Source organism: Balaenoptera physalus, assembly GCF_965194825.1.
Source record: "Balaenoptera physalus genome assembly, chromosome: 2".
Lineage (NCBI taxonomy): Eukaryota > Metazoa > Chordata > Mammalia > Artiodactyla > Balaenopteridae > Balaenoptera > Balaenoptera physalus.
In genome coordinates this window covers 156251616-156278818 of record NC_138883.1, presented here as the reverse complement: position 1 = coordinate 156278818, position 27203 = coordinate 156251616, and the positions used below count along the sequence as shown (strand labels likewise).

Sequence of the window (27203 nt, the reverse complement as noted above, 5' to 3'; positions counted from 1 at the left end):
GGTAAGCCAGAAGCTCATGAGAATGGTCACCAATGGGATGAGTGACCAGTGTCACCTACGGGGTGGTGGCAAGTAGAGGAAAGGATGGGGGGGTGGGGCAGTGGGGCAGATAAAATGAGGGAGCGACACTTCTCTGAGGACACTTCCAATTTGTTGGAGCCATGTTAATATTTTACATAAGGAAAAAAACCTCAAGGATGGGGGAAAAGCCTAAAAAGGAATATAAATAGACACAAATGAACCTAACTCTATTTCCAATGAATAACACACATACCTATACTGTCGACAGGAGAAAAGGGGACCAATCCAAGCGACGTGTGTGTGTGTGTGTGTGTGTGTGTGTGGTAAAATATATATAACATAAAATTTGCTACTTGCACTATTTTTTTTTAAAGTATGATTTCACTTATATGAGGTACTTTATTTTTTTAATTAATTAATTTTTGGCTGTGTTGGGTCTTTGCTGCTGCGTGTGGGCTTTTCTCTAGTTGCGGCGAGCGGGGGCTACTCTTTGTTGCGGTGCACGGGCTTCTCATTGCGGTGGCTTCTCTTGTTGTGGAGCACGGGCTCTAGGCGCACGGGCTTCAGTAGTGGTGGCACGTGGGCTCAGTAGTTGTGGCTCACGGGCTCTAGAGTGCAGGCTCAGTAGTTGTGGCGCACGGGCTTAGCTGCTCCGTGGCATGTGGGATCTTCCTGGACCAGGGCTCGAACCCATGTCCCCTGCATTGGCAGGCGGATTCGTAACCACTGCGTCAGCAAGGAAGTCCACTTGCACTATTTTTAAGTGTACAGTTCAGTGGCATGAATTACATTTACAATGTTGTGCAGCCACTACCACTATCTATTTCCAAGACTTTTCCATCACCCCAAACAGAAACTCTAGAGCTGGTAAATAAGCAATAACTCTCTAGCCCTTCCAGTAACTTTTAACACAAAATTTTGACTACATACCTTCAAACTAAAGATTAAAAAAATAAAATAACTGTGAACAAAAACTGAAATCTAGTTAGTAGGATTGTTTCCCACACTGCTATGGGTTAGCAATTCTGAAGCTCCTTTCCGCATACTCTAGAGTTAAGCAAATAAGAGAATAAACTCTGTGCTTTTGGATCCAATTTGGAGCTGGCAGTATAAACTCCTGCTCTTACTACTCTGAAGAGAGAATTATGGAAACAGATACAGATGTCTGTGCGCGCACATGAATGTATTTCCTAGCTCTGTCTGCTAAGAGCACCTAATAGCAAGGACACGGTAGCAGCAGTGGTCAGTCCTAGTGCCCAGATCCTGGGTTCTAAATTCCATTCTTCCAAAAAAGGAGCCAGGGCGCTGGAGAAATCGCTGGCTCCTGGGCTAGAGCTGGGAAGTACAAGAAGAGATGGATCATCTTGTTGGGCCACAGAGTAACGAAGTGCTCCTAGAACGATGGAAACACGTCAAAGAACACCAAGGCAACTTGAGGGGCTTGCGTGGGCCAAATCAGGGACAATTTAAGTACCAAAATAAATGATGACAGTCATGGAGTATAACCACTGACTAAAATAAAAATCCACAAGTGGGGACTTCCCTGGTGCCACAGTGGTTAAGAATCTGCCTGCCAATGCAGGGGATATGGGTTCGATCCCTGGTCCGGGAAGATCCCACATGCCATGGAGCAACTAAGCCTGTGAGCCACAACTACTGAGCCTGCACTCTAGAGCCCGCAAGCCACAACTACTGAAGCCCGCGTGCCCTAGAGCCACATGTGCCACAACTTCTGAGCCCACGCGCTGCAACTACTGAAGCCCGCACGCCTAGAGCCTGTGCTCCACAATGAGAGAAGCCACTGCAATGAGAAGCCCGTGCAACACAACAAAGACCCAATGTAGCCAAATAATAATAATAAATAAATAAATAAATAAATAAAACACAGCTGTAAAAAAAAAATCCACAAGTGTACACTGATATAAATACATGAATAAATAAGTGAGAAAGAAGGAAAAAGCTCCCTTAGAGTAGAATGCCAACTAATAAATGTAGAAGGAAGGACAGGATTAGAAATTTACCATCCAGCAACTATAATGGTAATAACTGGTCCAGGTGAAAATCATCAGTGGATGCTAAAAGTGGTGGATAAAACTGGGTGAAAAACAGAATGTTTACATCACCTTAAAGCATCTCCCCACAAGAAAGTTAGCCATGACAAAGAGAAAAATAATAACCTGACAGTGGAGAAGCCTGGCAGACACTGCCTTAACCAAGGAAAGTCAACGTGAAATCAACACCACTGGGCTCTTCACACGGCCCACGAGAAGAACACACAACCACTATTCTGTGGGATTCCGGACAAAATCACATAACTTGAATCTCATGAGGAAATATCTGACAAACCCAAATCGAGGGACATTTTACAAAATAAGTAGCTTATTCTCTTCAAAAACAGCAAGGTCACTGAAAGGCAAAAACAGACTGAGGAACTGTTCTAAATTAAAGAAATTAAAGAGACATGACAACTAAAGGCAACATGTGATTCCTAATTGGATGCTGGACCAGAAACATTTTTGTTTTCTTTTGCTGTAGAGGATATTATTGGGACAACTGATGTAATTTGAATATGGTCTGTAAATTAGATAATGCCATTATATCAGTGTTAATTTCCTGATTCTGATGACTGTATTGGGGTTACATATGAGAAATTTCTTGTTTTTAGAAAATACACACTGAAATATTTAAGGGTAAAAGGGCATCTTGTCGGCAACTTTCAAACGGTTCAGGAAAAGACAAAAGAAAGCGTGTATATATATATATATACAGAAATAGAATGACAGAGCAAATGAAGTAAGATGTTAATGTTTAGGGAATATAAATAAAGAATATATGGGGGATTCTTTGTGCTAGTCTTACAATTTTTCTGTAAGTCCGAGATTATCTCCAAGTAGAAAGTAAAACAAAACCATCCAGTGTATTAAACCAGCTATTGCTTAATATTTTTGCAAGAACCTCAAGTGCTCTCTTGGGCAGTTCCTGAAGCCCACCGGTGACCTGCTCACTCCTTCGACCCCCTTCCGATATGAACCACTGCATCTTCAGACAGCTGTAACTGTTAGACAGTTCTTCCTTATACTGAGTCTCAATCTATGCCCTGTGTATTTTTCACCTATCAAACCTATGGGCCTTTTCCTGTGGTTACAGTCTTATTTCCCTAAATCCTTTTAAAGGCTTTCTACCGACTTTAGGTTTAATGGTAACATGTTCTTTTTTTTCCGAGACCAAACTTCTTGCTCTCATTTTCTTGCTTTTGAAGATTTCTTTTCTCAGCCTCTTAATAGTATTATTTCCTCCACTATAAAATGAAGTAGGTGGACTCGATGGCCTCTCAGATCCTAGCACAAGACTGTGAATTTCTCAGAGGCAAGGACTGTGGAGTATATGTATGCCTGCCGCTGACACGTGGTATATCTGAACGCACGTGTTGGACTCACCGAACCTCCAAATCCAACATGCTAAGACCAATGTTTCTTTGATATTCTCCAGGAAGCGGATCTCTGCGCAATGCCACACGCTATATCTAATTTTCCAAAATCTGAATAAATTTTTGTTTCCCTGCAATCCAGTAAAATGTATAATACACCCACCACTTTAGGAAATAGCTGTTTTTGTGAAGACTTGTGGTTAAATCAAACCCGCTTGATTTATAGTTTTGAACCCACTGTAAGTACCCAATCGATAGCTGTTTAACTGACTTTACTATTTCTTTCCATTATTCATCCTATGACACACCTGTGAAGTTACAGGAACAACTCCTATGGAAGCCGATCAACATCTAATATAAACAGTCCCTAGTGATAGTATCTCTGCTTAAGAATCACAAAATGCAGTTCTGTAATTAAAAAAAAAAAAAGTCCACTAGGGCAGAGGAGGTAAGTAGCTCATCCAGAGTTACACAGTGAATTAGATTTAAAGCTGGAACTAGAACTCAAGCCTAACCACCCCCCCACTCCCCTCCACTCCTGGTCAGAGCTCTTTCTACTGTATCCTACCACTCTGCCAACTTGATCCTGGAATGCTTCCTTGAGGATAATTTTTCATTACATTTAAACACACAATTGTTACTCTATCATGTTTTGACGACCTCTCTAGAAATGGCGTGTGTCTTGCTCTCTTTATTTGTAAAACATATATAAACATATTTGATATAAAAAACAAATTATTTATAAAGTTCATGCTTCATTGCTAAATTTTGCATTAAACCCACCATCCATTTTATTCTTTTTTTTTTTTTGTCCCTTTTATATGTTTCAGAGACAAGAGTCTTTTGTTTATCTCCTTCCTAATTTAATTATTAGATCACCCTGTTTTATAAAACATATGGTTCTTTAAAAGGGAATTCTGGAATTTTTATATACTGCTGACACAGAGGTACTAATTAAAGGCAACTCTTAAAGGTTAGGGACCCAGGGTATTAAAATATAACTGAAGATTTTTAAGGTACGCCACAGTATTGCAATACATGGTGGGAAAATCGTGTCTTCAAAGACCTAACTTTTTAAGGGAATCCTTTGGTGAGGTGAATAATTTCGCCCTAATTTATCTCTTTGTCCCTCTGAACACTGATATGCTGGATTTGCAGAAATGTAGATAAGTTAATATGAATGGGTTATACAGTTGAAACGTTAGACATTCTATATTACTCACCATCAACAATGATGTTTGCCAAATTACAATGTAAATAGCTCAGTGATGAGTAGTAAGGAGTTGCTTCTGGTAACCTTGCTAGCAGGAACAGAAACCATTCAGAAAATGCACACAGAAGAGGGACTTAAAGCACAGGAAGAAACAATTTGTTCTGTGTAGAACAGCTTGTTCTAGAAACATGAATGCATTTATAAGAAATTGCTCTCAAAGGAAACTAATGGCAGCAAGATGATACCTATCATACAATCCAAGAGGGGGGGCAATATAGGAAAATTCTCACATAGCTTCTGTTACTCAACTGTTTACTTATCTTAAGTTCTCTTAAGCACTGTTTTATAGTGCTAGGGGTATTGGTTGGAATAACTGTATATTTTTGATTTCTCACATCCACTAATTCCCTCCAGATCCTCACCGGACCTTATATACAGATGATCACACTAACTAGAAAGTATTTTTTGTTTTCAGATGTGCAAAAATGTTTCAAATGAAAGCACTATCCGAAACTGAGGTTTTATTTTCCCCAAAAGTAGAAGGAATAAATTTTTAAAATCCAAGTATGTATTTTTCTTTACATGCCTTTTTATCTGTAATGATACACGTTGATAAGACTAAAACTAAGAAACAAAGCCAGAATTAAAACAATAGTTGAAAAGCCACACATAAAGCCAGAAAGGTAAATAACTACGGTCCATTAGAGGGACAAAGCAAGTTATGTAACAGGTAGAGGTAGAAAAGTAAATATCCTGAAAACATCTCCCATTATTTCGAATGCTGTCTGAATTATCTTAACTTTTTAAAAGCCTGTGGTTACATGCTGTATTTCTTTTAGGAGTCCATTTGGTGACTCGTTACTACAATAAATTTCTAAATATCATCTAAAATAATAACTGTGCCATTTTCCAAATAAAACAGTTCCTTGTTGTTGTTCATCTTAATCTTGTGACAAAGATGAGGGTGAGCATCATCATTTCATTTAATATAAACTGAAAGTAGTTCTGACTCCAAACTATACAAGATAAATATATATAATCAAATATGTATTAGTATGTAACCAAGTGAAATGCAAGGTTGCATTTCATTAATAGCATATAATTCCAAAAATCTTTCATAGACAAGTTTGCAAGTAGTTATCTACTGTACATTTTAATGTTTAAAATTGGTCAAGGTAATTTTATGCCAAAGGTATAACTTCTTAAAATAAAAAGGATGAAAATGGAGAAAGGAAATAAAAGTTCCTTGTTATTCTGCTATTTGGAAACAGTACTTAAACAAAAAACCCAAACATGGACATATTTAACATTTCATAAAATTATACATGTTTAATCTTTTAACTTCACAAGGATATCTGTATTGGAAGCAGCCTAAATGTCTGAAAAAAGTAAATTGGTTGACTGTATTACAATGCATCTAGAGGGGGGTTTACCATGAAGCTAATAGCCTTTGGATTCCCCTAAGGCTGTATATCTAATTTTTAAAAATTTCTTATTAAAATATAATAAGTATACGAAAAGTACGTATATTACAGCATACGGCTTGATGAACTTTCGCTCAGATCAAGAGAAGGGCATGACCAGCAGCCTAGGCTTCCAGTCCCCCCTACCCTCCACAAGGTCACCACCACATGCTCTTTTAAGAGCAGAAGCAGTGCTGTGTTTGGTCTGGCTTCTTTCACTGACTCTATGTTTGAGAGATTTTTCTATATTTTCTGTAGTTGGAGATCATTTTTCATTGTCATATAATATTCCACACTGTATATGTATATATATATATATATATATATATTCCACCATCAATAGGAATTTGAATCTGCTTTTTTGTATTTGTTATTTTATATTACTTTCTTAAAGAAGGCTCCCAGAGTTGTATAAGCTTTAAGCCTCACAAAACCAAGATCTGCTCCTGGGTATATCCATAGGATGGTCTTGTATTCTTTTTAAAGGCATGTTTTAGAACAACGAATAGCCTGGGAAGGTCAGAGGCACACTATCTGTGACCTATCGTTTTGCAGTAAAGTGGCATATGGTATGTACTCATAAATGTCTACTGAATAAATGCCAAATTGGAAAGTACAGTAAAAGTCATCGAAAGGAAACCATGACAGGTAAGATGACAGAAACATTAGCTCAAATGTTTTTCACATTTGAATTGTCATCACACTATGGGAACTACCTCTCTAGCCAGGCCCTTCTCAAAACAACATACGTGGTGTATAAGGGGCATTTGAAGGGGAAAGAGGGACGCTGAATTTATCATGCAGTTTTACAAAGTGGAGTAAGAACCAAGAAACCTCATTCTATCTCCTTCTGTCACTGACTAGCTTTTAAGACTTTAGTCAGGTCACTTTATCACTATGAGCCTGAACCACCTTATTTTTTACCTTGAAGGGTTGTAATCTCAGACGTCTCTCCAGTTCTATGATTCTTAGACTCTCTTACTGTAAGATAATAATGATAAAAGAAAAGTATTTCTACTTTTTATTAAAAGAGTATTTGAAAATTCTAATAATATATTATGCTATATTCTCATTATATTCTCAGTCATATTCTGAATATTTAGGAACTAAGTAAACAGGTAGTTTAATTTTTTTCTGTGTGTCTTAAGAACTGAGCAAGAAATTCCAACTTAAAAAAAAAAAACTTTTGTTGACTATTCTGGGCTAATAAGTGTGTATACCTACTTTACTGAAAGTTTTTAAAATACCAAGAAATTAATCACGTAAAAAACATTCAAATGTGGAGGAAAAAAACCCTACTAGGTATCCACACCCTTACCACCTCCTCAGTCCCTACCAATGAGTTCTAAGGCTACAAATTCAGGTATCGTTAAAACATTTATAAAGTCAGTATTAATTACTCCTAAAGACTCAGAGGCTGATAATTTTCTCATTTTTCTGTAAGATTCTCAATGAAGTTTGTAGTTACAAAAAGGGAGTAACAAGTAGTAAGTTATAAAGTAAAAGTATTTTTAAAAATCAAAAAAAAAAAGGATAGTAACAGGAAAAAATAAACATCGGATGTGGAATCTCCATTTTAAAAAAAAAGTAGTGAGCCGATAGCAAAGTGAGCAATTTGGGTAAAGGAAGTTCAAAGAGAGATCTGAAAATCAGGATGACAGTTTTATTTAGATTTGCTAAAGATAAAGGAAGCAAATCAAAGTAAAAGTGATGGGTTTAGCACCGTCCTATTTCCAGTACAAGGAAATAGTCTGGAGGAAGAATCATGCACTTTCAACGTTCAAGCAATCTGTTGGGGGAGGTGAAAAAATAGTTTTAATAGGTGGCAGAAAAGTTAAAGTGTAGATAAAGATTTCAGTAAAATAACTGATTTTGGCTATACTCCAAAGGTAAAGAAAGTAACCAAAGAGCTTTTACGACTTTTAGGACAATACATTTATATTTTCAAATAAGCTAATTAAAACTAAATGCACAAAACGTGACGTAACAATTAATACCCATGACCTTGTGCACAGCTCCCACATTCATGAACATGTGAGGCTCTCACTGGCTTCTCCCTCCCACGTGTACGATAAACGCATTTCCGACAGCAGCATTTCAGTAGCTACTGTGACAATAAATAAGTCGTTCCTTCAAACTTAATTCTTACACAACCAACAGGAAAACTTTTCGAAAGCAATCTGCTTTAAAATACTGTTGACTGTTCATGATTAAATTTAGAGATGACAAGGCCCACAATCAGGAATACGGAGATTCCTGAACATTGCGGGTAAAGCACTGTTTTCCAGTAACAATCTTTTTAAATTAAAAAAAAAGAAAAAAAAGCACTTTACACTATTTTAGGAAATTAACCCTAAGCAACAGTCTCATCTTTCCCTTGTTGAAATTTTCTCTGTTTTGACTATTCAAGAACAAAGAAAAGAAAAATACCAATCACTTCACCAACTAATTTATACACATGTAACATTTACCTTTTGGTCATTAGGTGTCTCCCTTCATTATACAGAAGAGACAAACCGTAAGTAAGAAGGAAGAAAAAAAAACTTTTTTTTTTGTAAATATAAATTTTAAAGTTTAAGAGTAATATGAGATTACTATCACTTCTTTGGAGTTTGACTATATTCTGTCAGTAAAACAGTTCTCTGAGGGCAAAAAAATTTATTTGCTTTTGAAACCAAGTTTGCTATTATTGCCCTCTTGATTAAAGTACAATTAAAATGTTCTCCACGAAAAGAAGTAAAAACGTGCCACTTTTTGCAACGCACTTTTCTGTCGGTAGATAGGATTTCTCCTTTTTCTCTTCTGTTTGGAGTAATCAGACACCAGAGATGGGGGGCAAATTTACTAAATTAGATATATTTAAAAAGGACCATTGTTCTATTTTTAAGGCTCTAATTTTCTTAATATTGCATTAGGACCACCATACAAAGATAACTTTTGAAGAAACAGTCAACTTCTATTTCAAACTGCTTTTCCCCTCGAGGCCAGCCGCTGTCCTGGTCCCACTCACCCTACAATACAGTCTGTCTGCTCTCAGTGGCGTTGGCCATACCTTCCTCCACACCTCTGGATTTTCTCTTTGTTATGACACAATCTAGCCAATCCAGTAATAAAACAAATCGACCTAACGTTGAGGGAAAAGTGTCATTCTTCAGCCAGAAAGAGAAATGGCTAAGTAGGTAGAAATGTAGGCCCATATTAGAAAGATTAATAAATGTGAGGCTCAGAGACCATCATTTATAGGAACTTTCAAAGAAAACGGTTACAGTTTCCAGAAACGGTGCCAGATGTTTACATTACCTTCAATTTAAATGGTTAAATAAATAAACAATGTGTGAAGTATGGAGAGAGGGGGAAAAAGTAAGAAGGGACAATTATGACAGCAATAGCGTTTTTTATTTACTACCATATAAATACCGACTGATAAATAATACTTAAAATCAACATGAAGGCTGCTTTCAGTCCTTATTTCAATTAATGGCTCAGATAAGCAAGCTTCATTTAAAACAAGGAAAACTTACAAACTGGTACCTTTAATTGAGTGCTAAAGGAAAAACAGTGCATTTTGGAGAATTAAGAAATATGAACGCAAGCAGGGGCAGCGTGATTCCAAACTATAAACCCACGAAGTTCAGAAAGGCTTTCTTTTTAATAAGACTACTGAAGAGGAAAAGGAACTCGAGTTCAGTATGTAACTTCTTTAGTATACGTGTTCTCGATAGTTATGTGATATTTGTAAGCAAGTAATCTGGGGAAAATTCTTCCAAGTAATCTGCACCTTGAGGGAAAATTACTTCAATTGACATTTCTCCTAACATCGTAGTCCTGTTTCCCACAGAAAATTAACTGAAAAAAATATTAAGATGAAACGTAACATTTTAGAGCCTACGTTTTCTAATATATTCATGAACATATGTCATAAAAGTATTCCTCTGAGTAAGAAAGAAAACAAAAAACAACAAAAAATCCTTTTTGTCTTTAAACGTGTAGAGCTTATTTATATCTTTGGGTTAGAAAAGAAGTGCCAAAATAATGCAATACTCACCATCATCTCTTGATAAGTATAAGGTCTTTTTTTCCTACCACCATCCCCCAACCAAGGAAGCAGAAATCTGATTTTTGCAGGAAAGTCCAGAGGTAAAGATATATGTAACTTTATAAAAATGATTACTTAACAAGTAAACTCAATTAATATGTGTAATTTATAAATGCCTTGTAATATTTATTCTTTTGCATTTCTTTAAAAAAATTAGCCTCTAAAACTTCGGCAGTACAGGTTTAAATCTAGAGCAATTAAGGACTTCTAAAAACATTAATCTGTTCCTCAGTTTTTCTCTTCTTTAAAATGCTTGTAAAATTAATTGCACTCATGAGCTCCATACAAATAAATAAAAACAGTAAGAGGTATATTTTATATGACAAGCTTACAGCTTTACAAATTCGTTAAGAGCATGGCAATAATATTTTCAGTGCATTTTACAATTACTTATCGATCCTAATGCACTTGACTTATCTGGAGAGATAAAACTTATCTTGACCTTGCTGAATACAAACGGCCTCAACTAAAACCTGTGATGGCCTCTCCAGGGGGAAAACACAGCAATAATCATTACCAAGATGATACAGGAACAGTAAGCACTCGATACAAAGGCTTCCACAAAATGAAAACTTGTTTTACTCTCACTGTGGTCATAAGCAATGAGAAGACAATAGCTTTATATCTATGGATAAATAGCATTAAGTTACTTTATTTAATCGACCTAACATATTTTAGTTGCCTAACAAGAATCTAGTACAGTTTCTATATATCCTCTGTCATGTGGCTGCTTCTTCAAAACACCTGGTCTCATCTGTCTCATGATGCACCTAAAGCACAGAGAGTGTGGGACTGATGGGAGGAAGGGGAGAAAACTAGAAGATCTTCCGACATCTGTAACGTCAGGGGAATTTAGGGGGAAATGACAGAGCTTTCTTAAGGCGCATTCCAATCTTCAGCTCACGCTTTGTTCCAATTCCTCTAAAATATTCTAAAAATATACATATAGTGACCATAAAATACATAAAAGATATTTCTAAATGCTTTTTTTAAAATAATTACATTGGTAGCTCCCCTCAACCATCTTATTCCTCTCTCAAGTTTTACCCCGCATTTTTATTGTCAGAGTGAATGGCTAAATCAACATTAAATCACCTATTCAGCTTTTCAAAGTCTGTGATACATAAAGTAGGTCAATGCAAGTCCTTCTTCACCTTTTAAAATAAAGGCCTGTTTTGAGATAAACACAATTTCAACAGTCGATTAGACCCTTAACTAGAGTATTACATAAAGTTAAAAAAAAACACCAAAACTTGAAGAAAATGCTAGTTAATTCCAGAATTGCACATGGCTGCCAATTAAAGATTTAAAAATAAACTAAACCATTAAGATTCTTAATTCTCAAATACTTTTCTTTTACAAATATTAAAGCATAGGATGAAATTAATTTCAAACACATTAAATTATTACTTAATTTTTTAAGTTCCTAAAAATTATATCACTAGTAATCTATAATTTGATTTCAAATAAGATTCCTGTGTGTTTTAAGCTACTTTGGGATTTATGGATAAATTATGACTTTATGAATCACAGCCCTGACAACTTCAAATTCAGGCTTGGATTTTCTCTAACCTCCCTGCCGCTCCCCGCCCCCCCCACATTTCCCAAGGCAGCCAGGCAGTGAATGCACATTTACTGTCGTTTTATGTAACATTTATGTTCCTTTCAGAAAGAGAGGTTTAACTTTAATTGTGCTTTAATATTCACTATTTCAGTAGCTAAATATCTACATCAGTAGTTTGATTTTAAAAAGGCACGAAAAAGAAATTACATAGAGAATTTGCTAAGTAGATCAGTGGTTTCTTAAAGCAGCACACCAATGCTGATACATTTTTTAAAACCCTGCAAGAATTCCTTGTCCTCTATTATTATTCAGGGCACCTGAACACAAGACATTATTACTATGGCACATTAACTCTGCTATTTCTCAAGACAGAACCAGGAATTTTAAAGGTTTCCTATCAAATAATGTGCTCAGAGCACCTAAATAAAACATACTGTGATTTTATATATTTCTATCTACAATATAGTGCTGATAAACCACAATATAACTTTCTGTATTTTAATAGGTGACAGTTTTTGGCATTGGCTATAGAAGAGTACAGGCTAAAAAAAAAACCACCATCCACAAACTCTGCCACAAAGAATAAGGCTCCATTGCTAATTATATAGGGAACTGATTTTAATTACACAGAGAACACTGCTTTTAAAAACACTTTCCAAACTGCAAAAGCAGATGGGGGAGTTAGTGAATCAATAAAACACATCTACCGTGTTACAACAGTGCCCTCTACTGGTAAGTGTCAAACTTTGCAGAGAAAAACAACATTTTACTCAGAAACTAAAGCCGGAGAGAACTTTAATTACTGAAAATTTTGCTGCCTTCTTTTAATATAAATAATCAAATTCAACTTGTGTCACTTTAAACCCAAATCAATATTTACCTTTATATTTGAAAAGCTTCTTAATGAAATTTAGAGTTTTGAAATAACTAAATTTAAGAAATACGGCTTACAACTATACCATCTGGGTAAAAGACAATTTTTTTTTAAATAATAAATATTAGAAATATTTAGATAATTTGTAAATAATATTTCTTAATCTAAAATTTGCATATTTAGTACAAGAAACTAAATTTTCACTCATTAAACTGTATGAATTTTTACCTAATTCTGTCCATCATGCATAAAATGTCATAATATCAAGATAACAATAGTTATTTGTAATCAACTTAGATTCAGAGAAAATTTCTCATACTTATTTCTTTTAACCAGCTAGTATTTCTTAAACTAGTAAGTGTTTCTGTAAGAATACCCTTGGTTTCAGCAACAATTAACAATCTATGCTTACTTTTAGCATATGGATCTCAATAACAAAACAACCATCCTTACTATTATAGTTCTTGCATTTGAAGTAAAAAACTTGGCCACACATGAAATCTGATTTACAAGAAATCACAGTATGAGACTTAAAGTTACATGTACTTTAAAATCTTTGAATCTTACACTGTAAGATAGAAAACTTTAAAAAATAGAGCTTAGGAACAAGTACATCAACTGATCTCAATGTATTACGATTTTTAATCTAGCAAAAATAAACTATTCCTTATATCTAGAGCTGAAGAAACGCTCCTGTTGTTTTTCCTTATAAACAGTTTATTTCTATCACAGATATATACAATCTAAGTTACAGAAACTGTAATTTAAAAAGCAGTACAAGAACTTCATAACTGTGTAGGAAACCAATTTGTTTTATATAACATGAAACTCAAGAAAGGTGATGCCCGGAATATAGTCTTTCAGCAACTTAAATCCAGGTGGGAGGGAGAACGGGGTAGAGGAAGGGATAGAGAACAAGGAAGCCACAAGCAGGAAACTGTTAAGCAAGAGGGTAAAGTCTCTGGTGGGGGCAGGGGGAGGGTTGTTGAGAGGTCCAAGGAACAGACTTTGAGAAAAAGAGGAAGAGGCAGAAATGTCTCCAGCTGTGCTGCTGGGCAAGGGCTAAAACTTTCAAGTGAGAAGGGTTCAGCTGATGCTTTAACCAGTTACCACTGGACTCTTCTTCAACAAAAGACCCCCATTTCTCAGTAGCAGTTAATTTTCAATTTTATAATGGATGTCAACAGAAAAACACAATTTACATTATGAACACTGCTTTTATAGTGAACCACCAGAAAATATCTTCAATTAGGAAAGAAACTGTATGCAAACTGACCACTGGAAGAGAAGAAACAGAAATAATTATGTAAGCAGCAGAGAATTACATTAGACGTGAAAATGGAGTGAGTATACCCTGATGGATCTGAGGATTTTTTTCTGAAAGAGTCAGAATCGGTATGTACTTTAAAGCACGACAGTACAACGATGACTGGAAGATCTTCAAAATTAAAGCGGGAGTTATGGATTACAAGAGGGAAAGGATCCAATGAATCATTCTTGGGATCAGAGTTTTTAAAGTTCCTACTCATAAGAATGAGTTCAGAGTTATGTCTCTGTTTAAGATGTAGGAGGGAAGAAGACAAATCCTTAGAGCAAGTTGTTTGGCCTTTTCTGATACATATATTACTTACTATAGACCATCTGTCATTTCTCCTCATGATCTTTAAAAAAAAAAAAGGATGTGCACCTGAAGTCCTAAATTTAAATATTTGTAAAGTGAAATCAAATACAGTCCACCTAAAAATTTAAACTCCTGAAAACTGTTTCTTTGGACCAATCAAAACTCAGAAGTCAGGCATGATAAAATGGGCAAAAGATAAAAAGAGGCAATTTACAATGAAAAGAAAACAAATAGTTCATAAACACATCTACTGGTAATCAAAGGCATAAGATATAGCCCTTTTTCACCAGGCTGGCAAAGATCAAAAATAAGCCCCAGGATGGAGATGAGTGTCGGGGAAGAAGCAGTCTCATGCTGCCACAGGAGAGCACACTGGTGTGACCTTTCTGGAGGGCAATTTGGAACATGTATCCTTAAAAATGTGGCAACCCAGGCTTTCCGGGTGGTGCAGTGGTTGGGAGTCCGCCTGCCAATGCAGGGAGCCCTGGTCCGGGAAGACCCTACATGCCGCAGAGCAACTAAGCCCATGTGCCACGACTGCTGAGCCTGTGCTGTGGAGCCCGCGAGCCAGAACTACTGAAGCCCGTGCACCTAGAGCACGTGGTCCACAGCAAGAGAAGCCACCGCAATGAGAAGCCCGCGCACCGCAACGAAGACCCAACACAGCCAAAAATAAATAAATAAAATAAATAAATTTATTTTTAAAAAATGTGGCAACCCTTTAATCAATCCAGCGATGCTATTACTAGGAATTTCTCTTAAGGAAATTATTAGAAAGTGCAAATAGATATGTGGGCAAAGGTGTTCATGAAAGCATTGTTAAGATGGTGAAAAATTCTAAACAACCTAAAGATCACAACAAGGAGTTAGGTAAATGAATTCCGGCACACCTATATAATGCAACAATGTAATAATGTAAGCTGCCACTAGGATAAGGTTACAGACATGGAAAGACATTGATAATAAAATAAGAGAGTGGGAAGGAAACCAAATCAGAGCATAGTATGCATGGTGTATTCTTATTTTGGAAAAAAGGAACCAATAAGAACTATACCTACATACACACACCCGGGGGAGAAATCAGGATGGATCCCATTATGCAGTGTGATTGTAAGTGATGTCTTCCTTTTCTTATATGGATTTAAAAAAACTTTTTTAATTAATATCTTTCTTATATAATAAAGCTTTTATTTTTAACATAGAAGTAGGACATGAGAATATAGTATGAAATCTTCAGATTAACAAACAAGATAGGGGAATCATTCTATGATGTGTTGGTTTATACTCTCAACTCTGAATCCAATGATCTGAATTCTAATCTTAAAAGGACCTTTTTAGAAGATGATATGGAGTTATGATTAAAAGCATGAATTCTGAAGTCAGATCTTCTTAAGTTTAAATCCTACCTCTGCATTTCCTAGGTGTGTGACCTTAGGAAAATTTCTTAAAGTTCTCAAAGTGGGTTTTTCATCAGAAAAATAAGGGTATTAATACTTTCCTTATGGGTTATGAGTAAACAGATAAAAAAATTATAGTGATTATTAATTATATTATTGTTGATTACTCAGCACTTTCTAGGGGCCAGAAGACAGGGTGCTAAGATCTTTACCCAGACTACCATTTCATCTTCTCCATTACCCCATGAGGTAGGGTATGTATATTTGTGACGTATATTTCACAACTGAGGAAATGAGACTTGGAACGTTTAAGCAACTCATCCAATAAAACAGCTACGAAGAGCTACTCCAGAATTTGAACCCAAGACTTGTGTGCCTACAAAGTTTAGGGTTTAACCACTGTGTTACTGCCTCCGTCCCTCAGTGGTCACTCTAGCTGTGCTACTGTTGTTCTTCCTACTACTATTGGACCATGATTTTCTATTATTTTATTTTAGAATATTTCACTTGTCAAACAATATAATAAAAATCTAACTCTTCATTTTGACTAACAAATACACCAATCTTCCTTCCTATTCAGAGCAGTGCAAGACTATATCCCTTTCCTTTAAATTTCTAGTAGCCACCTTATCTCCTCCATATGGAATGAGCATGTACCTTCTTCAGAATCTCTCTATATATTCTTGTACACTGTGGTTCCAGTAACAGTAAAACACAAATTTCCTGGCTAATTTGGAGCCAGAGCGATTTTTTTTTTTAATGAGTCAGGAAATATTTGTTTTTGAGCTCCAATTTAAACACTGCATTTCACCCTCAGTATCAGCATAATAATTCTCAAAGAAGTAAGTAACTAAGTACTAGTTCCCTACTCTAAAATATAAAATAGCTTTTAAATGCATACTTGAAATCACATCTTTAAAAACAGCATTCCTCACTTTGGAATTTAAACTGTATATTGATCTAAAATTGAATTTATCTCTTAGATCTGGAGTTACCATTTTGGGTAGATTACATTTTAGAGCACACCAGAAAAACAATGAATAAACTCTTTGCAGCCCTCCACCTCAGCATCCGCCTGATGCCTTGAACACCACAGGGTTTTCTTCAAAGTCGCTTCCAACTGGGCTTTCCAGGTTCTCCTCTGACTCATCTGTCAACTGCAGCTTTTTCTATAGCTCTGTTTTCTTTCTTTAAACTCCTCAAGGGTTTCCCGTTGCACTTAAAATAAAATCCTGCTTCTTCTCCCTGAGTACCAGGTCAGGACTGACCCCTGCTGCATCTTCTACCCCTCTACCTCTCAGAGGCACTGGCCTTGTTTCTGGGTCTGGAAAACAATCCCAATCTTACTTTCACGCTCTGGCACCGGCTCGCTCTTGCCTCGTACCCTCTTCTTCCCCGATTACGACCTCCTTGTGGTCACCGAGACATCAGCCTAAATGCTCCCCTCTTGAAGGAGGCCTTCCCTGACATCCCAGGGTGGGTCACAGTCACACCCCTTCTTTTAAATCTCTACACACATAACACGTGCCATCATTTCCTCTTTTCTTCTTTGGTGACTATTAGGCCACACGAGATAGAACCCAAGCGCCAGGAAGCAGGACCCTCTGCCTATTCTATTTGCTGCCACATCCTCAGTGCTCAGAAAGGTGATGGCACGAAGGAGACATCTGTCGACAGAGCTAAATTTAGTTTTCCAAGTTTACTAATCATAAAGGTGACATATGCACACTGAAGGAACTTAGAAAATACAAAAAAACATTTTAAAAATTATTTTATATTCCAAACAAAACTGCTATTAATATTTTGGCATATCCATCACGAAGATGACTCAAGAGTTCTTAACTACCAATCGGGAAAGAGCAAGAGGCTATACTGTTAAGCAAAGCGCAAAGCAGGGCGCAGGACGGTGTACCCTGAATGCAGCACTTTGTGTAGGAAATGATGGGGGGAGGATAAAACAAGAGTCACGGTTGCTTTTATCTACATAAATAAACACTGCAAAGAGAAACATAAAAGTGCTCTACAGGGAACAGAAGGGAATGAAATGGAGAGGGAAAGCCAGGGGAGAAACCTTCTCAGTGTGTACTTTCTTATGTTGTTTTGATTTTCGAGCTAAGTGAAAGTATCACCTATTCAAGACAAATACCTTTACTAACCTTTCTATTTCTCTTTCACTCTTGCCTGTGAAAACCCCTCAGTCTAGATGAGCCCAGTTGCCACTTTCCATGGGCCTGCAACCAAACTGCTAGACAGCAAAAGTGAAACAACATAGGCAGGCCTGTTATTACTGCCAGCCTCAAAGCAGGCCCTCAACCCAGGTCAACAATCGCACTGCACCCTTCTGGTCGGCCTGCTTTCCTTCTCTCTGAACCACTGTTCCTACCGTCTCCACTCTCCTCAACCTTCCGACGCTCACTCCTGACTCACCACTCTCTGCTCATCACCCTGAATCACGCTTCACTCAGGAGCCAACAACTGGGAACTCCCTCCCAGCCCCTCACCAAATCTAGGAATCTCTCTGCATTTCTACAGGATTCTCCCATAACAGTGGAGAAATGTCTTATCAAAGACCATCTCTCCACACACATATGGTCAACTGATTTTCAACAAAGGACTCAAGGCAATTCAATAAAGAATGGGTTACTTTTCAACAAGTGGTGCAGGAACAACAGGACACCCACATGCACACACACAAAAACAACCCCACAAAGAAACTAAACAAAAAAAATCAAAACCACCCAAACCTATTCTCACTCTATACACAAAAATTAACTCAAAATAGATCATAAATCTAAAAGTAAAACCTAAAACTAAAAAACTTCTAGAAGGAAACATATGAGAAAATCTTTGTGATCTTGGGATAGGCAAGGATTTCACAAGATACAAAAAGTACAAAAAGTATTAAAAAGAAAAAAAAGAAAAAATGGACTTCATCAAAATTTAAAATGTCTGCTCCTTGACATTGTTAATAAAATGAAAAGACAAAACAGAGGCTGAGAGAAAATATTTGCCAAACAAAAAGTGCATATATGATAAAGGACTGGTGATCAGAAAATATAAAGAACTCAATAATAAAAAGACAAATAAGCCATGTGACCCCAACATTCTACTCCTAGACACTTACTCAGGACAGATGAACACACATGCCTACACAAAAACCTACACGTTAATGTATGTAACAGCTCTATTAGTAATTGCTGAAAACTTTTTTTAAAGGGTCCATCAACTGGTGATGGATAAAAAACTTGTGCCATATTCATAATATGGACTACAACTCAGCAATAAAAAGGAATGACTACTGGTACATATATAATGAGTGAATCTCAACAGCATTATGCTAAGTAACAGAAGACTCAAAAAGTTACATAGTGAACTATTCCATTTATGATGCTCTAGGAAAGGAAAAATCACAGGGATAGAAAACAGAGCAGCGATTGTGGGGGAGGGGGTGCAAAGGTGGAGTGCGGAGGGACGGGAGGAAATTGATTACAAAGGGGCACAAGAAACTTACTCCGATGATTCACATTTTTTAAAAATTATCTTGAAAATTCTGGGAAAATGGTGGTAAGCGGTAGCAGCATAATTTTTGGATCTCTCTGAATCTCCATATGATAACAGCAGAACAATGAGATATAAAATCAGAAACCTATGGATAATATTTACAACAAAACTAAGGGATAAGGTATCCCCAACAAGTCCAATATACAAGCAGATGTGGACAAAAAAAACAAGAGACACAAGACCTGTCTATCATCAGGATATTACGAAAAAAGGAGAAGAAAGCAACAGAGCCATGGACTTAACCTGAGAACAGAAGAACCTTAATAATAACCAACAGACATTCACAGGAAAGTGCAGGGGCCACTTTGAGAACAGTGGCTAAAACTGCAGAGGTTCTGGCCCCTCCAAACCAGACGAGTCCCTGAGTGAAGTCTGAAGGGGCTGATGAAGGCCAGGGCACCCTCCCACAACAGGGCCCCATAACCAGGAGAAACCCCTGGGACAGGTACCAGAACTGGAACAGAACAGGGACAACAGGGATGAAAGAAGGATGAAATCATACAAAGTGCATGAGGAGAAGCAGGCAGATGACCTCAGAAATCAAGCTGCAGTATATTTTAACACTACATGCAGAGACCAAAAGAGGGAGCTCTGGGAAGATAGAAAAGCTATCCGAACCAAGTCCTCTCCTAAAAGTTCCAGAAAACTAACCTCAACGAAAATGAGCAACAGAAAAGCAGTTCTAAGAGGGAAGTTTACAGCAATACAATCCTACCTCAAGAAACAAGAAACGTCACAAAGAAACAACCTAACCTTACACCTAAAGCAATTAGAGAAAGAACAAAAAAATGCCAAAGTTAGCAGAAGGAAAGAAATCATAAAGATCAGATCAGAAATAAATGAAAAAGAAATGAAGGAAACAATAGCAAAGATCAATAAAACTAAAAGCTGGTTCTTTGAGTTGATAAACCATTAGCCAGACTCATCAAGAAAAACAGGGAAAAGACTCAAATCAACAGAATTAGAAATGAAAAAGAAATAACAACTGACACTGCAGAAATACAAAGCATCATGAGAGATTACTATAAGCAACTATATGCCAATAAAATGGACAACCTGGAAGAAATGCACAAATTGTTAGAAAAGCACAACCTTCCGAGACTGAAGCAGGAAGAAACAGAAAATATGAACAGACCAATCATAAGCACTGAAATTGAAACTGTGATTAAAAATCTTCCAACAAACAAAAGCCCAGGACCAGATGTTTTAACAGGCAAATTCTATCAAACATTTAGAGAAGAGCTAACACCTATCCTTCTCAAACTCCTCCAAAGTATAGCAGAGGGAGGAACACTCCCAAACTCATTCTATGAGGCCACCATCATGCTGATACCAAAACCAGACAAAGATATTGCAAAAAAAGAACACTCCAGGCCAATATCACTGATGAACATAGATGCAAATATCCTCAACAAAATACTAGCAAACAGAATCCAACAGCACATTAAAAGGATCATACAGCATGCTCAAGTGGGGTTTATCCCAGGAATGCAAGGATTCTCCAATATATGCAAATCGATCAATGTGATAAACCACATTAACAAATTGAAGGAGAAAAACCATATGATAATCTTAACAGATGCAGAAAATGCTTTTGACAAAATTCAACACCCATTTATGATAAAAACCCTCCAGAAAGTAGGCATAGAGGGAACTTACCTCAACATAATAAAGGCCATATATGGGGCTTCCCTGGTGGCGCAGTGGTTGAGAGTCTGCCTGCCAATGCAGGCGACACGGGTTCGAGTCCTGGTCTGGGAAGATCCCACATGCCGCGGAGCAACTAGGCCCGTGAGCCACAACTACTGAGCCTGCGCATCTGGAGCCTGTTCTCCGCAACAAGAGAGGCTGCGATGGTGAGAGGCCCGCGCACCGCGATGAAGAGTGGCCCCCGCTTGCCGCAACTAGAGGAAGCCCTCGCACAGAAACGAAGACCCAACACAGCCAAAAATAAATAACTAAATAAAATTAAAAAATTAAAAAAAAAAAAAAAAAAAAAGGCCATATATGACAAACCCACAGCCAACATCGTTCTCAATGGTGAAAACCTGAAACCATTTTCTCTAAGATCAGGAACAAGACAAGGCTGCCCACTCTCACCACTATTATTCAACATAGTTTTGGAAGTTTTACCCACAGCAATCAGAGAAGAAAAAGAAATAAAAGGAATCCAAATCAGAAAAGAAGAAGTAAAACTGTCACTGTTTGCAGAACACATGATAGTATACATAGAGAATCCTAAAGATGCTACCAGAAAACTACTAGAGCTAATCAATGAATTTGGTAAAGTAGTAGGATACAAAATTAATGCACAGAAATCTCTTGCATTCCTATACACTAACGACGAAAAATCTGAAAGAGAAATTAAGGAAACACTCTCATTTACCATTGGAACAAAAAGAATAAAATACCTAGGAATAAACCTACCTAAGGAGACAAAAGACCTGTATGCAGAAAACTATAAGACACTGAGGAAAGAAATTAAAGATGATACAAACAGATGGAGAGATATACCATGTTCTTGGATTGGAAGAGTCAACATTGTGAAAGTGACTATACTACCCAAAACAATCTACAGATTCAATGCAATCCCTATCAAACTACCAATGGCATTTTTCACAGAACTAGAACAAAAAATTTCACAATTTGTATGGAAACACAGAAGACCCCGAATAGCCAAAGCAATCTCGAGAAAGAAAAACAGAGCTGGAGGAATCAGGCTCCCGGACTTCGGACTATACTACAAAGCTCCAGTAATCAAGACAGTATGGTACTAGCACAAAAACAGAAATACAGATCAGTGGAACAGGATAGAAAGCCCAGAGATAAACCTATGCACGTATGGTCACCTTATCTTTGATAAAGGAGGCAAGAATATACAATAGAGAAAAGACAGCCTCTTTAATAAGTGGTGCTGGGAAAACTGGACAGCTACATGCAAAAGAATGAAATTAGAACACTCCCGAAACACCATACACAAAAATAAACTCAGAATGGATTAAAGACCTAAATGTAAGGCCAGACAGTATAAAACTCTTAGAGGAAAACATCGGCAGGACACTCTATGACATACATCACAGCAAGATCCTTTTGACCCACCTCCTAGAGAAATGGAAATAAAAACAAAAATAAACAAATGGGACCTAATGAAACTTAAAAGCTTTTGCACAGCAAAGGAAACCATAAACAAGACAAAAAGACAACCCTCAGAATGGGAGAAAATATTTGCAAACGAAGCAACTGACAAAGGATTAATCTCCAAAACATACAAGCAGCTCATGCAGCTCAATATCAAAAAAACAAACAACCCAATCCAAAAATGGGCAGAAGATCTAAATAGACATTTCTCCAAAGAAGACATATGGATTACCAACAAACAGGCTCAATATCATTAATCATTAGAGAAATGTAAATCAAAACTACAGTGAGGTATCACCTCATGCCGGTCAGAATGGTCATCATCAAAAAATCTACAAACAATAAATGCTGGAGAGGGTGTGGAGAAAAGGGAACCCTCTTGCACTGTTGGTGGGAATGTAAATTGATACAGCCACTATGGAGAACAGTATGGAGGTTCCTAAAAATAGAACTACTATATGACCCAGCAATCCCACTACTGGGCATATACCCTGAGAAAACCATAATTCAGAAAGAGTCATGTACCACAATGTTCACTGCAGCACTATTTACAATAGCCAGGACATGGAAGTAACCTAAGTGTCCATCGACAGATGAATGGATAAAGAAGATGTGGCACATATATACCATGGAATATTACTCAGCCATAAAAAGAAACGAAACTGACTTATCTGTAGTGAGGTAGATGGACCTAGAGTCTGTCATACAGAGTGAAGTAAGTCAGAAGAAGAAAAACAAATACCGTATGCTAACACATATATATGGAATCCAAAAAAAAAAAAAAAAGGTTCTGAAAAACCTAGGGGCAGGACAGGAATAAAGATGCAGATGTAGAGAATGGACTTGAGGTCATGGGGAGTGGGAAGGGTAAGCTGGGACGAAGTGAGAGAGTGGCATGGACATATATACACTATCAAATGTAAAACAGATAGCTAGTGGGAAGCAGCCGCATGGCACAAGGAGATCAGCTCGGTGCTCTGTGTCCACCTAGAGGGGTGGGATAGGGAGGGTCGGAGGGAGCAAGAGGGAGGAGAAAATGGGTATATGCGCATATGTATAGCTGATTCACTTTGTTATACAGCAGAAACTAACACACCATTGTAAAGCAATTATACTCCAATGAAGATGTTAACAACAAAAAAAAGGGCATCAGAGAACTATCAAGGTCAAAGCCCAAACTAAGTTACTATGTGAAAAAGGGAGAAACAGATTAACACTCCATCAAAAATGAAAGCAAAACTGAAAAACACATGGCAAAAACATAAATTGTTCAGCACTGAAACATACTATTTAAAAACAAGCTAAGGAACATTTGGAAAATTATATAAGCTATGAAAAATGCATACATGAGAATTAGAAAAATTCAGAAATGAGGTGATAGAAGCAAAAAAATTAGAAATTTTAAAAAACATTTTACAAACAAAGACCAAACTAGAAAAAGCAAAAGAGCAAATAAACCCAGTAATGCCTGAAGAGAAATAGAACGTGAAAAGGAAAATTCTATAAATCAAAATTAAAAGATTAGAAAGAATTAAAAAGAAAAGACAAATATTGGTGAAAGGCAAAAAAGCCCCAACATATAGCTAATGGTAAGTCCTGAAAAAGAAAATCAAACTAAAGGAATAGAGCAAACACAAAGGCAATACTTCCAAGAAAATTTTCCTGAAGATTTTAACTACATATTGAAAGAGGACACAATGTACCTGAGAACATCAACCAGAACAACCAATGCCAAGATATTTTGATAAAATCTGTAGACTTCTTAGGAAAAACAAAAAAATCCTTTGAGCATATAAGTAAAAAGAACAAATGATTTTAAAAAGGAAAAGACCATTAGTGACAGGCTAACCCAATAGCAAGGAACATTCCAGAGCTTAGACTGTGGTTCTGAAATACCATTTCCCAAGAGAAAAATTGGTGATTGGAGTTCAACTTCCAGTAATGGCAGAACAGCACATGTCAGACAAGCCTTCCCCAGATAACAACTGGGAACTCTGTATTTTCCACTCAATTTTGCTGTGAACCTAAAACTATTTTAAAAAATAAAGTCTCTTCTTAAATCCCATGTATTGTAAAACAGCATCAAATATGTGAAATACTCGTTTATTTTTGTAAATACAAGTTTACAAAATACGTATAAGAGCTGTACACCGAAAACTATAAAACATTGCTGAGAAAAATTATAGAAGGTCTAAATAAATGGAGAGCTATCCCATGTCCATTGATCACAAGACTCGATAGTGTTAAGATTTCAATTCTCTCCAAATTGGTCTGTAGATGGGATGCAGTCCCAATATAAATTCCAACAGTCATTCATGTAGAAATTTATAGGCTGCTCCTAACTTTTATACGGAATTGTAAAGAATCTAGTTTCAAGTACTATAAAGCATCTGAAATGCTACTCTACTTTCAGCCTAAAAAGTTAGTCTGCCACAGTTTCATGGATTTTGGTAGATGACACCAGACTCCTGGCTCAGAGATGAAGAACAGTTTATTACTCACAGCCATTCCACTCCTGGTATTTAACCAAGAAAAACGAAAGCATAAATGCTCCTGGCAACTTTATTTAAAATAGTCCAAAACAGGAAACAACCCAAATGTCCATGAATAGGTGAATGGGTAAACAAACTGTGATATGTGCACATAATAGAATACTACTCAGCAATAAGAAGGACTAAGTTATGAATATTTGCCAAAAAATAGGTGAATCTCAAAATAATTATGCTGAGTGAAAAAAGTCAGAAAAATAGTATATACTATGATTTTACTTATATAAAATTCTTGAAAATGCAAAGTTACCCTACAGTGACAGAAAGCAGATCACTGGTTGCCTGGGGAGGGAGTTAGGGAGGACAGAAGAGAGATGGTTTACAAAGCGCTTAAGGCAACTTTTGGAGAAGATGGACATGTTCAGTATTTTGACTGTGACAGTGATTTCACAAGTATACACATAGGTCAAAACTTATCAAAATGTATACTTTAAACTTGTGGAGCTTAGTGCACATCAATTATACCTCAATTAAGCTGGAACAAAAGTTAAGACAATAATCCAGTGAAAAAAAAAATCAAACACTAAACAGATTTCAGCTGTTGCCCAACATATGAGAGACACAGTTTGGAGTTTGAGTTGAACCAAGTTAACTTCCTGCTGAAACAAAAAATCAACGTTCTTCAAAGGATAACAGAATCCATACTCTACAAAGGATCATTAACAAGGTCAAGAAAATAATAAAAAATTATTAGACGTATGAAAAACAGGAAAATTTGATCCATACTCAAGAGAAGTGGCAGTCAATTGAGACCTACCCTAAGAGCCTGCAACATTTTAACATATCAGACAGCAAGGAACCTATCAAAAATCACTAGGATAAGTCAGAAGGAATAAGTAGCAAATATAAAGAGCCTTCTGCTAGCAAAAGATTGGGCTACTGGGCTCCAGTAAGGGTAAGAACTGGAATGGATTAAAATCCATTATATATGGTTAAATCAATGAGCTCACAATAATATAAAATGTAATTGGTACCTCATAGGTAACAATGAATCACTCTGTTAACTTGAAAACAGAGTATATTAAAAAAAAAAAAAAAAAGCAAGCATTTATCCTGACTTTTATTTTATATTTTATACTATCCCATTGGGTAAGCAAATAGTATGAGAGGAAGTGTCTCCTTATAAAATAATTCCAATGTGTAATCAAAAATCAATGTAGAGATTACTTTGGAAGGAGAAAGAGGCTGTGATTGGTATGGGGCAAAATAACCTAACAGGTCATTTCAATTTCTCAGTTCTAAACCTCTAAGACTACTTTCAAAATAGGTAGATAGAAGCTTTCCATTTAAAAACATCAGCACTAGCAATGCCTTATCTGGGATACGGAAATTTGAGTGCTTGATCAGAGCAAAACCTTTCCAAAAGACAAAAACACAAACCTGGCTGAAGGAATCCAATAGTGACCTAAAGATCTACATGGCTTCCATATGTTTGTTAACTACAAATGATTCTAGAACAGTTTTAAAGTAAAACTCCTTGGAACAAGTTCACTAAACCAAAGATTTACTTAAGATTTAAACCAAAGCTTAATAAATTCATATGCATAAATTTATTACACATATTATATTATAATGTAAATATTTAAATGTATTTAAAATAAAATATATAATACAAATTATTAAAATACAATAATATAATAACTATAATATATAATATAAACATATTATTTATATATAAATTATATATATATATGAAATGTTCATAGAATTACAGAAACTAAGGTTGATAGGGACCTCTGGTTAAATCTAATCCATTGTTTAAATTCTTCAAGCTTCTTATATGATCTCTCCATTGCTTCCCCCACAAAACAAAAACAAAAAGCAACAACCAAAAAAAACCTGCTGATGGCATCACTACCTCTTCCCAGACTAGTCCAGAGGTATCCAAACTTTTTCAGTTCACAGTGCCCTTAGCAAGTCTCAGTAATTTTTTCACGGTCCACCAGAGCCAAGAGAAGTACAGAACCATTCCATTTGTTAAGTACCAATAGTTAGTATTTACATCCTATCAACCTAGTAGCTATTTAAATCAAATAACATACATTCTTTTAGAACTTGCTTTTTAGTCTTGAGTAACCCAGTCACTCCTAACTGGCTGTGTGCCTGTCAGTCCTGTACAACTTCTCTAACCTTGCAGACTGGACCCAGCCACCCTCATCTGCTTTACAGTGGTTTTCATACAGTTCTTGCTTTTTAATTACAGCAACCACTAAAAATCTAGTTTTGTAAATACATGACATCATTAAGAAGAATTTAGCGTCATCTAACGTTAAAACTAT

General features: G+C 36.5%; 1 protein-coding gene across 2 annotated transcripts in view; it reads right to left on the bottom strand.

Annotated features, from left to right (window-relative positions):
- Positions 1-27203, bottom strand: part of TAF3 (TATA-box binding protein associated factor 3) — a gene marked incomplete at its 5' end in the record, with an annotated part of 151475 nt that overhangs the window by 91391 nt on the left and 32881 nt on the right. Inside the window, one exon of one of the 2 annotated variants that reach the window (XM_082450561.1) lies at positions 7049-7105. The exons of the other annotated variant lie outside the window; for it this stretch is intronic. Coding sequence (XP_082306687.1) covers positions 7049-7105 — 57 coding nt within the window. The remainder of the gene's footprint in view (positions 1-7048; positions 7106-27203) is intronic. 2 annotated transcript variants of the gene reach the window in all.